The following is a 12,769-nucleotide window of genomic DNA, read 5'->3' as shown; positions in this document are numbered from 1 at the left end:
TTGAAAATTCACAAGAAATCATGCTACAACTTTGTAGCTTTCACCAACATGTTGGGCCAGTTGAACAGGAATGTTTAGATGCTTTGAGCTGACAGGAATTATTATTATTAGTACATCACTGTAAAACTAATTAAACCAGTCTCCTCCTACATTTTTTGTTCAATGGACACCAAACTTGCTACACTGCATGTTTAGACTGTCATCCAAAAATATATCCAGCCAGACTTGAGAATTACCAATGAAATTTTCAGAATTTAATCTTAAAAATGAACATCTTTTACATCTTTTTTAACTCTACCCTCATGAAAACTATTACAGTCAATGGGAAATAGAACATCTTTAAGATTAATTTCTCACATATGGAGTGATCACTCTCTCTAAAACTAAGACACAGACATCTCTCTATGTTGTCTGGATGAGGTTCTTTTGATTATCCTCCTTAAGTTTTTCTTGATTGCTGACTTTTTAGACTAGTTTGAAATGTGTCTTTACTTGCAACCCTGACGATTATAAGCTATAGACTGAAGTCATCTGAGCTTCCTCTCTTGGCAGGTAGCTCAGCAAGTTCACGTCGTGCTCTTGGTGTCTGAGGTTGTGCATTGGTGCCCTAAGCGATGAAGAAACAACATCTTACACCTGATGAGTTATTATGCTGTGGACCTGCTGCCCTGCATGTTTTAGATGTTTCTCTCTTCCAACACACCTGATTCAAGTGATCAGCTCATCACCAAGCTCTGCAGAGGACTGCTAATTAGCCATTCATCTGAATCAGGTGTGCTGTTTGAGCAGGTAAAAAAAATCAAAACTGGATGCTTTCCAGATTTCTTTATTAACACTCAACAAGGCTATATTACTCTTAAATTGTGATGTTTTAACCCAGACATCAAGATTTGAATGTCATTTTTTCACAGCTAAGTATATATATACTTATCCTTAAACAAGATCTAGTCAGTATAAGTGTAATTAAAACACATTTAGTTCCAAAGGCATTTATAATTTAAGATTATTTTTATCTTAATAACTTCTTTCCAAAACTCTCAGACACCCAAACAATGAATAAGAAACTACGCCATGTCTTTCTGCACAAACAAGTCTAACCCAGAAGGAGGAAGTAAATATTTATCATATTTTTGTGTAATGGGAGACATGTTTTTGTTCAGTCAGACAGCTTGCACTTTTGGCAAGGATTCCTGCAGGGTTCACTTGTAGTGAATGTTCTATTCAGCAGAGAGAAAGGAAGGAACATTGTGACATAGATAAAACTGTGAGAAAAGTTTACTGTTTTACCCAAAGACAGATGTGTATTATTGGTTCCATAAGTTACATCGCATATGTTTGAAGCAAGACGTGTTTACCACCATCATTCTGATAAGGGCTTGTAAATACCACAACCTTCTTGAAACTGGTTTTCAGCACACAACAGAAGCATGATGTAAAGCATGCGAGCTTGTCTGTCTGCTGCTTACCTGCAGTGAGTCTGCTCCTTAAAGCACACAGAATTTACATTGATTATATTCATACTGTTCATACTTAACAGATATTGTTAAAAGTGCCTGGGATTCTGCTACATTTACTTGTTATTATTACAAATGTCATGAGCATAGATCCAGATCTCATTGTGGTGTTGAAGAGCGAAATAGGACTCGTAGCATGCCCCACTGTGTATGGGGAGATCAGTACAGTTTTTATCCAAGGCCGCCCAAAGTGCGTTTGCATTTTCTTGACCGGACTCGATGCTTGGAGTCCCGCCGAAGACCCTTATGATGTGGATACAATGACAGAAAAAGAGGTAGCTTCAGATTACATCAAACACTTTGTCAAATTCATCATTCACTGTGGAATTTAAGCTGGTGTGTGTGTCGTGTTCATGGTGTCATACGCCTTGTTTTCTGCATTTACATTCTGTTTTGCTTTCTCTTGGTGAAACAGTTCCAAACCTTTATTTAGATGTGTAAAATTACATCTTTACGACTTTGTTAGGCCCGTCTAGAAATGAATGGGATATTCTTATGATTTTAGCATGTAATTATTAAAAATGATGAAATAACAAGGCATGACAAAAAGAAATATAATAAAAATAGAAGCTTTCCATTTTTAAAAAAATCTTTTGTGACCATTCAAATATAGATTTTTGAGTTTAAGAAGTGTACATGAATGCTATAAGGATAATCACACTTACTTGCTCAGGACTCCAGAGAGCCCAGGCCCAATCTAACTCCTGAAAATAACAATGAACTGAAATATAAAAATAGCCACTGCTTACCTGACATAGACCATGGATTCAGGTTTGCTTTCCACTGTGACTGATGGAACAGGGTTTTCGGGTAATCTGGTGCCAGGTGGAACAAACCAGGACAACAACCAACTGAGATCGTGTGTGACGGTGATCAAAACCGGCCAGGTGTCTGTAGGGATCTCATAACCTGAATGAGACAAACATGGTGCCAAGCTGTAAGAAGCAGTTGTCCTGTGAAGAGCTACAAAACTGTGAGTGTAAAACTTGTTGTTGAAACATTTCTTGGATTCAGATTGAATTTCAAAATCTCTTAGAGGTAAGATTAAAACATCTTTTGGCAGAAAAGCAGTTACAAGGATCGAAATTTGTACTTTATTTTGAAACTGTATTTCAGTGTTGAGTAATCCCAGTCTCCACTATTTTGTTCTTCTTTCAGTGGTACAACTAACCCATTTAATGAGTTCTTGGCTTAAGCTGCATGGACATGCTAAAACACAAATGATTGTTTTGTTCAGGCTGTGTGTCGGCGCTTCATTCAGTAGAAAGTGAATCACTGCGTGGTGATTTCTTTTTTATTGAGTTTTGTTTATTGATGAACCACACTATTAAGTTGCTGTTTCCAGTCTTGCTTGTTTAGCAATAGTCCAAAATTGCACTGGTACACTGTTCAAATGACCAATTACCATCATAAAACCACTCTGTGACTGGTGAATGAAGCTTTTGGTTTCAGACGCTGCCATACCTGCGCCATTGCATCTGTTGCAGTAATCCTTCAGCCTCGAACTTGCAGCTATTAAATCAGAGCTCGCAGTGCTTTCTATCTTGGTGGTGAGCCATCTGGTAGCAACATACAAACGCTTCTCAAAATCCTGTGGACAAGAGACACATAAAAGATTTTTTTTTTTTTTTACGTGTACTCTTGACAGCATAGAAATGTGTGTGTGTGTAAACTGTTCTGACACCTACCTGGTTTTTCTCAATCAGTTCATATTGAGGACATTGTTTCTGATAGCAGAAGTCTCCTGTGCCGAAGGACACCGTGACAAGAGATACAAGCAGGATCTCTACCAGCAGCCGCTCCATCCTCCTGGGCTCTCCAAAGGAACTCCACAGATCCAGTGGCAAACACATGCCTGCTGCTTTCAACTGAATAATGATGTCACAAGTTACCAGTTTATCAGGTCACACGGCCCCTCCCACATCGTGCTCCTCCCTGCAGGGCAGACGGAGGACGTCCCTTTGTCTCAGGATGCTGCCACATAGTTTCACTTACAGCTCTTTACTTTTTCCTTTTGTTTAGTTTAGTAAATGTCAGTAAATATTTGATACATACACACTTCTGTGTGGACTGGAACTAGTGGAGCTCGGATGTAAGGTCATTACTCCACCGGTAGGCTTCAGAGAGGAGCCTAAGCTCAACAGGGATCCATCTCGGCCGTGCTAACTGCCAATAAGATCAAGGCCGAAATGACGAGACAAGAGTAGATAAAGTACATACTGTACTGCAGTAAGAGCACCAGATATACTCAGGACATGATGTTTCATGTATAATCTGTCTTTTGTGTGTCCTTTTCACAACATATCACTGGGTTTTCATATCATTGAATCACACCTTTCCAAGTCTATATTACAACAATTATGACATTAAAATATTTTAAGAATTTTTCGAGATGAATATTTGAAGTAATTGTAATTATTCCTTGTCGTTCATTTTTTTTCTCTTCGTTCAGTTCAGCTTTTCTGTTCAACCAAGCTTTTGTGGTCCAAAGTGTACAGACATTCAGGGTCCCCACAAGAAAGCAGGCAATGCCTTGGAAATGTTCTCAGAAGGTTGCTGTTTCACATCAACCACATGGTAGAAACGCTTTTTTTTTTGGCAGGAAGGCTGAATGAGAACGTGTTGGTGAACATTGGTGTTCTTGTGCAAATTTTAATCAGCTTGTACTTGATGGTTTATGAAAATATAAGTGATTCAGTCTGGTAAGGAAGGACAGACCTTTATTTAACTTGTTCAAACACACAATTCCTTCTGTGTTATGACAGTTACAGTGTACACACAGACAGCTGATGAACACAGCAGGGGAATTCCTGTGTGTGCACCAAACCATTTCGCTTCCTTTATTATCCTCACAAACCAAATCAAATTGTTAAATTACATTAGGCATACAGTATGCCCATTAGAATTCTGCTTAGAGCTCAAGGTATGTGCCACATCATCATGACTTCTTTACCTATCAGCATTAAGGTTCAATACTTTTTCAGTACCACATGTTTAAAACAATATGATCCATATTTTACGGCACTGAAGGTACTGAAGCGATAAAAGCAGATTTACAATCAGATTTTCAACTGGAGGATACACAGGGATCAACCTTATGTTGGTACGTGATCACTGACTTCCTTTTCTTTTTTCTGTGGTATTGAAACAGGTATCTAATTTTGATTCATTACACTAGTTTTAGGCATTAGACATTTCCTTAATGTTAGTGAGAGAAAGAGAATAAAGATTGTTCACAAATCCCAAATCTTACATCATAGGTCAAGTCTCAAGTTGCTGTGTATGTGACTCTAGTCCAAGTCAAGTCTCCATCTGTGGTTAAAGTGATTACAAGCTCTCTCAGTTGGATCCTGTAAGGCTGTTCTGGTTTGTGGTACGGTTCTTCAAAAGCTGGACATTTATTTAAAACAAAATAATTGTCTAATCTCTAATCTAATGTTGCTGACTGTTCTGAAACTCCACTTGAAAATGTGTGTGTTTTTGTTAGCTGCTGGTAACAGTCTCCTATTTGCCAAGATACATTTTTCACCATGCTGAGATCCCGAACTTCTTTCCACTTTACCAACTTCTCTATAATTATGTATCTGATATCTACTGTACGTCTTACCAGCACAACACTCGACTTTGAAACTGCTTAGTAACCCTGAAGTTGACATCTCCATATCAAGACCTGTGGGTGGTCCTCAGATATGTGAGATACACGTGAAGTTAAATTTAACTTAAATTTATTGAAACATCCTAAACGGAAAGTTAAAATAACTGCTGAAAACTGACACAGTGACCAAGATTTTTCCCAAATACCTGACATTTTTAAAATGACAAAGTGTCTTTCAGTCCAGCTAAAGTTGAGATCTGTGGACAGTCCTCAGAAGATCTGGTTTTGAGGGATAATCTAGACTTTTTATTATTAGGTGTTGACAGCTTAAACCAAAACTAGTGCTGTGTTGACAGTGTCGTGTTGAACAACTGTTACGCTATTGTTATTATCTGTTACTAATTTTATTACAAATCTTATAATCACTGTATTATTGTTGCACACTTATCTGATTTCCATAAATTCAGATCACTTTTCTTAGTCTGTATTGTTACTGTTTAAGATAAGATAAGATAAGATAAGATAACATAAGATAAGATAAGAACTTTATTGATCCCCCAGGAAATTGTTTTACCAGGGTTGCAATACAAAGAAGCAAACAAAAGTAGTAAGTAATTTTTCCATACAAAATATAAAAATCACAGAGTAATATATATAAAAAAATAACAGAGTATATACATGAGATATAGATAGATAAGGTGCAGAATGCCAACGGATGGCAACACTCTCGCCTGTGGTCAGCTGGGATAGGCTCCAGCCCCCCCGCGACTTGAATGACTGAAACACACAGGACTGCAGCAGGTCTCTATTGACCAAAATGAATGAAAAAACTGTCTCTAGATGCTACCCAGCCTCAGATAAAAGCAGGTCTCGACCAGGTCGAACAGGTTTTGCATTATGTGTTGCGTAAGTGATTGTTTCCAGATTGTGTCTGGTTGTAGTTGTCAGTGGTAGAAAGTAGGGGAGAACACTGGATGAGTACTGTCTGTTCCTAATTTAAATGTATTATTTTTGAAGTAGTTTAGCATTTCCATTTTATGACAGTTTATAGATTCAATGCTTTTTAAAAAAAATAAATAACTATATTTACACCCATGCATTTATATCTGTAACCCAGTAACTTTTACATGTTAAACACATACTCAATACTTCAGGATAATGCCAACAAGGTGGTCCATTATCAGGAATTAATCCACACCCTGCAGCCAGTCAGAATTCAGTATTCTCAGACTCATGACCATCTTATAAGATTATATGATATAGACTGAGCTATGCAACAGCACATAAAGACACAAAATTAAGTTCCTTCCAGATTACCACTTACACATACAGTGGTATGAAAAAGTTTGGGCACCCCTGATCATTTTCAGGATTTTCCTTTATAAATCATTGGTTGTTCGGATCAGCAATTTCAGTTAAATATATCATATAGCAGACAAACACAGTGATATTTCAGAAGTGAAATGAAGTTTATAGGATTAACAGAAAGTGTGCAACAATTACTTAAACAACATTAGGCAGGTGCATAAATTTGGGCACCCTTGTTGTTTTATTGATTTGAGTACCTTTAGCACTAATTATTGGAACACAAAGTTTGTTTGGTAAGCTCATTGACCCTTGACCTACATACACAGGTGAATCCGATCATGAGAAAGGGTATTTCAGGTGGCCAGTAGCAAGTTGTTCTCCCTTTTGCATCTTCTCTGAGGAGTGGCAACATGGGAGCCTCAAAACAACTCTCAAATGACCTGAATACAAAGATTGTCCAACATCATGGTTTAGGGGAAGGATACAAAAAGCTGGCTCAGAGATTTAAGCTGTCAGTTTCCACTGTGAGGAACATAGTGAGGAAATGGAAGACCACAGGTACAGTCCTAGTTAAGGCCCGGAGTGGCAGGCCAAGAAAAATCTCTGATAAGCAGAGGCGAGGAATGGTGAGAACGGTCAAACTCAACCCACAGACCAGCTCCAAAGACCTACAACATGATCTTGCTGCAGATGGTGTCACTGTGCATCGTTCAACTATTCAGCGCACTTTGCACAAGGAGATGCTGTATGGGAGAGTAATGCGGCGGAAGCCTTTTCTACGCACATGCCACAAACAGAGTCACTTGAAGTATGCTAAAGCACATTTGGACAAGCCAGCTTCCTTTTGGAATAAGGTGCTGTGGACTGATGAATGTAAAATTGAGTTATTTGGACATAACAAGGGGCGGTATGCATGGCGGAAGAAGAACACAGCATTCCAAGACAAACACTTGCTACCCACAGTAAAATTTGGTGGTGGTTCCATCATGCTGTGGGGCTGTGTGGCCAGTGCAGGTACTGGCAATCTTGTAAAAGTTGAAGGTCGCATGGATTCCAGTCAGTATCAGCAGATTCTTGCCAACAATGTTCAAGAATCAGTGACAAAGTTGAAGTTGCGCCGGGGCTGGATACTTCAACAAGACAACGACCCCAAACACTGCTCAAACTCTACAAAGCCATTCATGCAGAGGAACAACTACAACGTTCTGGAATGGCCATCTCAGTCCCCAGACCTGAACATTATTGAAAATCTGTGGTGTGATTTAAAGCGGGCTGTCCATGCTCGGAAACCATCAAACCTGACTGAACTGGAGATTTTTTGTAAAGAAGAATGGTCAAAAATACCTTCAACCAGACTCCAGACCCTCATTGGAAGCTATAGGAAGCGTTTAGAGGCTGTTATTTCTGCAAAAGGAGGATCTACGAAATATTGATGTCATTTTTCTGTTGTGGTGCCCAAATTTATGCACCTGCCTAATGTTGTTTAAGTAATTATTGCACACTTTCTGTTAATCCTATAAACTTCATTTCACTTCTGAAATATCACTGTGTTTGTCTGCTATATGATATATTTAACTGAAATTGCTGATCCGAACAACCAATGATTTATAAAGGAAAATCCTGAAAATGATCAGGGGTGCCCAAACTTTTTCATACCACTGTAAATGCATCAGTAACAGTGGTGGACTCTGGCTCTCTAAGGGGTGAATAAAGCAAAAAGGCCAGCAGCTACATGTGGTGAAACAGTTCCAGACTGCGGTGAAGATAAAAATGGTTTTGATTTAAAGTAAAGCAACGTCAGCACACTTAATTAATAAAAACACAGGTAACGATTAACCATCTAACCACTGCACAACATGTGGGGCAGCCTATATATGTATCAATGTATGACATTAATAACTACTTAAAAATATGTGTGTGTGACATGGAACAAGTTATTGCTTTATTCAGTATTAGAAAACATTATATCAAAGTGTAACATATTTGACATTTTTACGTGTAAAATGAAATGATTAACTGTTTATCAAAATAGTTTGGAAATAATCTGTTTTTGACTGACTCATCGATAAATCAACTAAACACTACAACTGTGGTTTGCTTTTAGTTCAGAAGATTTCAGGTAAGGACTTCACATTGTCCCACTTACAGTTTCACTCAAGCACAAGATCAGAACAGACCTCTCCCTCCTCCCCTGTCAGCTGGCATTTCACTATAAATTAGGAGAAATAACATTTAGTCATCTCTTCTAGTACTGCCTACAATACAAACTAAACTTCCAAAACGGAAATATCACCTTTAAAACTAAGTGACAGTACCTCACAGCGACAGCAGAGGGCGCAACAAGACCAAGAGGCGTCAGGAGAAAGTACGGCTGAAGGAGCGAGAGCAGGGAGAGTCTGTTCTCCACACTAACGCACCTTAGCATCCTGGTTCTCCGGCTATGCACCTGCACCCTCTCTTTGCAGTCCTCCCCCTCCTCCTGTCCTCACCGGCGGTCGGACAGAGGTAGTGCGCACTGAGCAGAGGGAGTGCGCAAAGCGGTCGCCATGCACCTGGAGAGAAACCACGCCGCCAAGCTGTCCAAGGGCTCAGCCGGAGACGCAGCAGCATGCGGACCGATGCTCTAACAGACGGGATAAAGCAGCAGAGCACCGGGCGGATATCGGAGCTGCAGCATGGGCGTGGGAGAGAGACGCACAGCCTAATTGAAAGCTATGTAATTCCGCGGACATAAGAAGACTGGGTGGGGGGAAGCTCAGCAGCGTTTGGTTCTAGAGTTGTCCCGGGTGTATTGTGGGGCTCGGTTTGGTGGTTTGTTCTCTGAAATTCACCAAACACACTACTTTTTTTCCCCCTTCAACCTCCGCTGGCGATTGAAAGGATGGAGAAAGGCGCACAGCAGCAGCAGCAGCAGCAGCTGTCCAAAAGCGCAGAGAGTCCGGCGGAGGACATCTCTAAAATAAACGACGAGGAGCTGCTGAAGTGGAGTAAAGAGGAGCTGGTGCGACGGCTGCGGAGGACAGAGGCAGAGAAGAGGGGCGTCATCGTGGAGCATGGCAATCTGATGCGGGAGGTGAACCGGAGACTCCAGCAGCATCTGAATGAAATACGTAGTTTGAAGGTGAGAAGAGCCCCGGGGAGTCAGGTTGTACCGGCTTCCCTGGGGTTTTATACCGGTGTGTATGCCACAGTGAGCATGCTGATATGGACCAGTACAGGATCTGCAAGAGAGGAAACCTTCTGACGTTTGGCCAAACTTACAGACTGTCAGTGAAGGGCAAATTGTCCTTAAATAATCAAGGACATAAACTCATTAAACCTGTTGCATATGAGATAGACACAGTGCAGTGAGTGATGGGTTCAAATGTACCCATTTTCAGTATATTTAATGTAAAATATGTGATTTAGATCACATGCATTTGCCCTAATATTTAAAAATGATGAAATTTTGACAGTTTTGTTGCTAGTAATCAGGTTGACATAAATAGAAAAACAGACACAATAAACAGAAAAAATGATTGCGTTAGATTGCGTGGCTAGAGCCAGGGAATATTTGCCATTTTTGCTTCAAAAGTAACTCAGAATAGTTGCATATAGATTGACTAATAGTTTCAGCTGTATGAGAAACACTTCAACACAAATGAAATGTTGAATCTCAACAGGAATGTACATCCCTCACTGTGTTGCTCTGTATATGATTCTTTGAACCAGGACATAAACCAGAAACTGCAGGAGGACAACCAGGAGCTGCGGGACCTGTGCTGCTTCCTGGATGATGACCGACAAAAAGGGAAACGGGTGTCGCGGGAGTGGCAGCGTCTCGGTCGCTACAGCGCAGGCCTGATGAGGAAGGAGGTGGCCATCTACCTGCAGAAGCTAAAGGAGCTGGAGCAGCGGCAGGTGGAGGTCATCCGGGAGAACTTGGAGCTTAAGGAGGTGTGCCTCATGCTGGAGGAGGAGAGGGCTGCTGCTGTGGCTGGCGGGGGAGGTGGAGGTGTGGGTGGGCAGGGAGGCCCTGGCCGCAGGAGCTCCATCGACAGTCAGAGCAGCTTGTCTCAGATAGGTGGAGGTGTCCCAGGACCTGGCCTGCTGCGGGATGTTGGCGATGGCAGCAGCACCTCCAGTGCAGGGAGTACGGATAGCCCAGATAACCCACACCTCAAACCTTCTCCCCAAGGCTCCAATGCCAGCCCTGGATCTGGGTCAAGACCAGGAGATGTGTGTGAATCCACAGGCAGGAGGCACAGCTCTACCCCAGAGTACCACACCTTCCCCCAGTCCTGTCGCCCCCGTGGGGGCTCCCTCACTAACCTGGACCCTCGTGGCCTTCGGGGACACAGCCTAGAGAAACACAGCAAGTCACCCACCAGGCTACCATGTGACTCCCACCCCAAACCCTGCAGCTCTGACCTACTAGCCCAAAAACAGCTATTGATGTCAGGGCAGGCATCATCAGGCTGTGGGAAGGGCTCAGCTAAATCAAGCCCAGAGCTGAGTCAGAGACACAAGCCATTTCACACAGCAGGGGCAGGCTGTGGGAGTCCTGAGGCCAAGCAGGCAGTGATGGGGACGCCTGAGCACCTAAGGAAAGGGAGGGTGATCGTTGGTAGTCCAGAGTCTATACGCCGCCACCATCACTATCAGTACAGTCCCGGGGTGGATCATGGCAAGGGGAGGTATAGCAGTGGCTCCCCCGACAGGGATGGGGGTCAGAGGAGGACAACAGGAGAGGACATGACCCCCCACCACCAGAGTCTGTACAACGGTAGGCACAGGGTAACTCTTAAACTCTTATCTTGTATTTCAGTTCATAAGCAATCCATGACCCATAAGCAGAACGTTGTTGAATTTAGATACAATTACACTAGAATATTGTTTAAAAATAACTTGGCTGATTGACTCAGCATCATCTGGCTTTGAAATTATGATATGAGGCTGTTTATAACACTGCTCATCTATTTTAAAAATGAGTAATTTACTCATTTATTAAAAATGAGTTTGTCTACACTGAAAATGCAGCTTAAATGATTCCTTTTTTATATTAAAGGAAAAATCTTATGTTTTTTAATCTGGATCTGGTTTTCATAGATGTGGCCATTCTAATTACTGCCAAACAAAAGGCTAAATGAGACAACAGAAGTGAAGCTCCAGGGGTGCTTATAGGTGAACAGAGCCAGGCTAGCTGTTTCCTTCTTTTCCAGTCTTTATGGTAAGATAGGTCTTTATTAGTCCTGCAGTGGGAAAATTCTCAAATGTCTCCATAATGGAAAGAAAGTTAAAGGTACAAAAGGTTATAAATGTAAAAGCAAAATCTAAAAAAGAAGCATTTATTATACAGGTATGAAAGTGCTATCAGTCATCTTATCTAATTCTTGGTAAGTAGGGTTGGGTATTGTACAGTCAGAATTACATTGGGACAGCTGTGTACTCACATTAAATCAATTGGTGGCAACTTTCAGTACCTGTAACTGCATCTGTTAGATAGAGTAACACAGACTACGTCCCTAACAAAATTCTAATAAGAAAACAACTCCTACTCTTGGAACCTCTGGTTATCTAGGGGGGCACTCGGGAGGTAGTCCAAAGAAGTGGGGGCTTATGGAGCTGTAGCCCCAAAATGTAAATCTTATGGGGTAAAAATTAGATATATTTCTATTAGATAAAATTTTTGGTGGCTTTTCATAACTCGACTTGTACAACACTTGCCGTACTATCTAATGAGAAATGCAAAGCTGATCAGGGTAAAATGTCTAACCTATGGAAGTATAGCCTGAAAACCCAGTCCTCTCTAGCAGCCACAGTTAGCGTTAGCACATCTGCAGCCATTGCTGTACTTGTTCATGGACGGTTGAGCCCTCCATGAGCAGAGAAAATGAGCCATTGACAACTGCATCAACATAATCATTTAATTATTTAGCTAGTTGGAGAATTTGTCATTGGTTATAATTTTGCTTTTTTCTTTGTTTAGGATGACAATAGCTGAGCATTTATACTAGCGTTAGCCAACACTCAGCCTCAACAGTCAGTCACTGACTCAGTGTAAAGTTCCTCACCAACATGCTATTTAGTTTGCCAAACTAGTATGTGGAATTTTCAGAATGTGTAAAACCTGAGTAGAATCAATAATGCGTCAGTTGCATACTATAAACATTGAAATATTTCAGTATAACAGTTTCTCTAGCTGTTCCCAAGTCTTTAAACAGGTTCTTTCTAGTTGTGCCACCATTGCAACAATGATTTACTACACAGAGAATAAAGTACACACAAAAGATACTTGTGTTTTGTCCCCATAAGGCCGGTCCCCACAATGTGACTGTGTAAAAAGATTTTTGTCCACACAACTACACAAACA

General features: G+C 41.0%; 2 protein-coding genes across 4 annotated transcripts in view; one reads left to right on the top strand and one right to left on the bottom strand.

Annotated features, from left to right (window-relative positions):
- Window positions 1–1,257: 1,257 nt before the first annotated feature.
- Window positions 1,258–3,511, bottom strand: LOC124066459. Its single transcript, XM_046402842.1, has 4 exons — window positions 3,203–3,511; window positions 2,979–3,105; window positions 2,264–2,423; window positions 1,258–1,757 (listed from the first exon to the last, which is right to left on the bottom strand). Exons 1-4 carry the CDS (start codon window positions 3,365–3,367, stop codon window positions 1,571–1,573), a joined length of 639 nt encoding a protein of 212 aa, XP_046258798.1. The 5' UTR covers window positions 3,368–3,511; the 3' UTR covers window positions 1,258–1,570.
- A 5,073-nt stretch (window positions 3,512–8,584) lies between these two features.
- Window positions 8,585–12,769, top strand: part of LOC124066413 (coiled-coil domain-containing protein 85A-like) — a 33,285-nt gene continuing 29,100 nt past the window's right edge. The window contains exons 1-2 of one of the 3 annotated variants that reach the window (XM_046402763.1): window positions 8,585–9,538; window positions 10,129–11,182. In XM_046402763.1, coding sequence (XP_046258719.1) covers window positions 9,299–9,538; window positions 10,129–11,182 — 1,294 coding nt within the window. In that variant the 5' untranslated portion in view covers window positions 8,585–9,298. Of the gene's footprint in view, window positions 9,539–10,128; window positions 11,718–12,769 lie in introns of those variants that run through there. The other 2 variants (XM_046402761.1, XM_046402762.1) reach the window with 2 other exon arrangements.

This window comes from Scatophagus argus, chromosome 10 (genome assembly GCF_020382885.2).
Source record: "Scatophagus argus isolate fScaArg1 chromosome 10, fScaArg1.pri, whole genome shotgun sequence".
NCBI classification, from domain to species: Eukaryota; Metazoa; Chordata; class Actinopteri; family Scatophagidae; genus Scatophagus; species Scatophagus argus.
The sequence above is the reverse complement of the archived record's forward strand: the minus strand, read 5'-3'. Positions and strand labels throughout refer to the sequence as shown.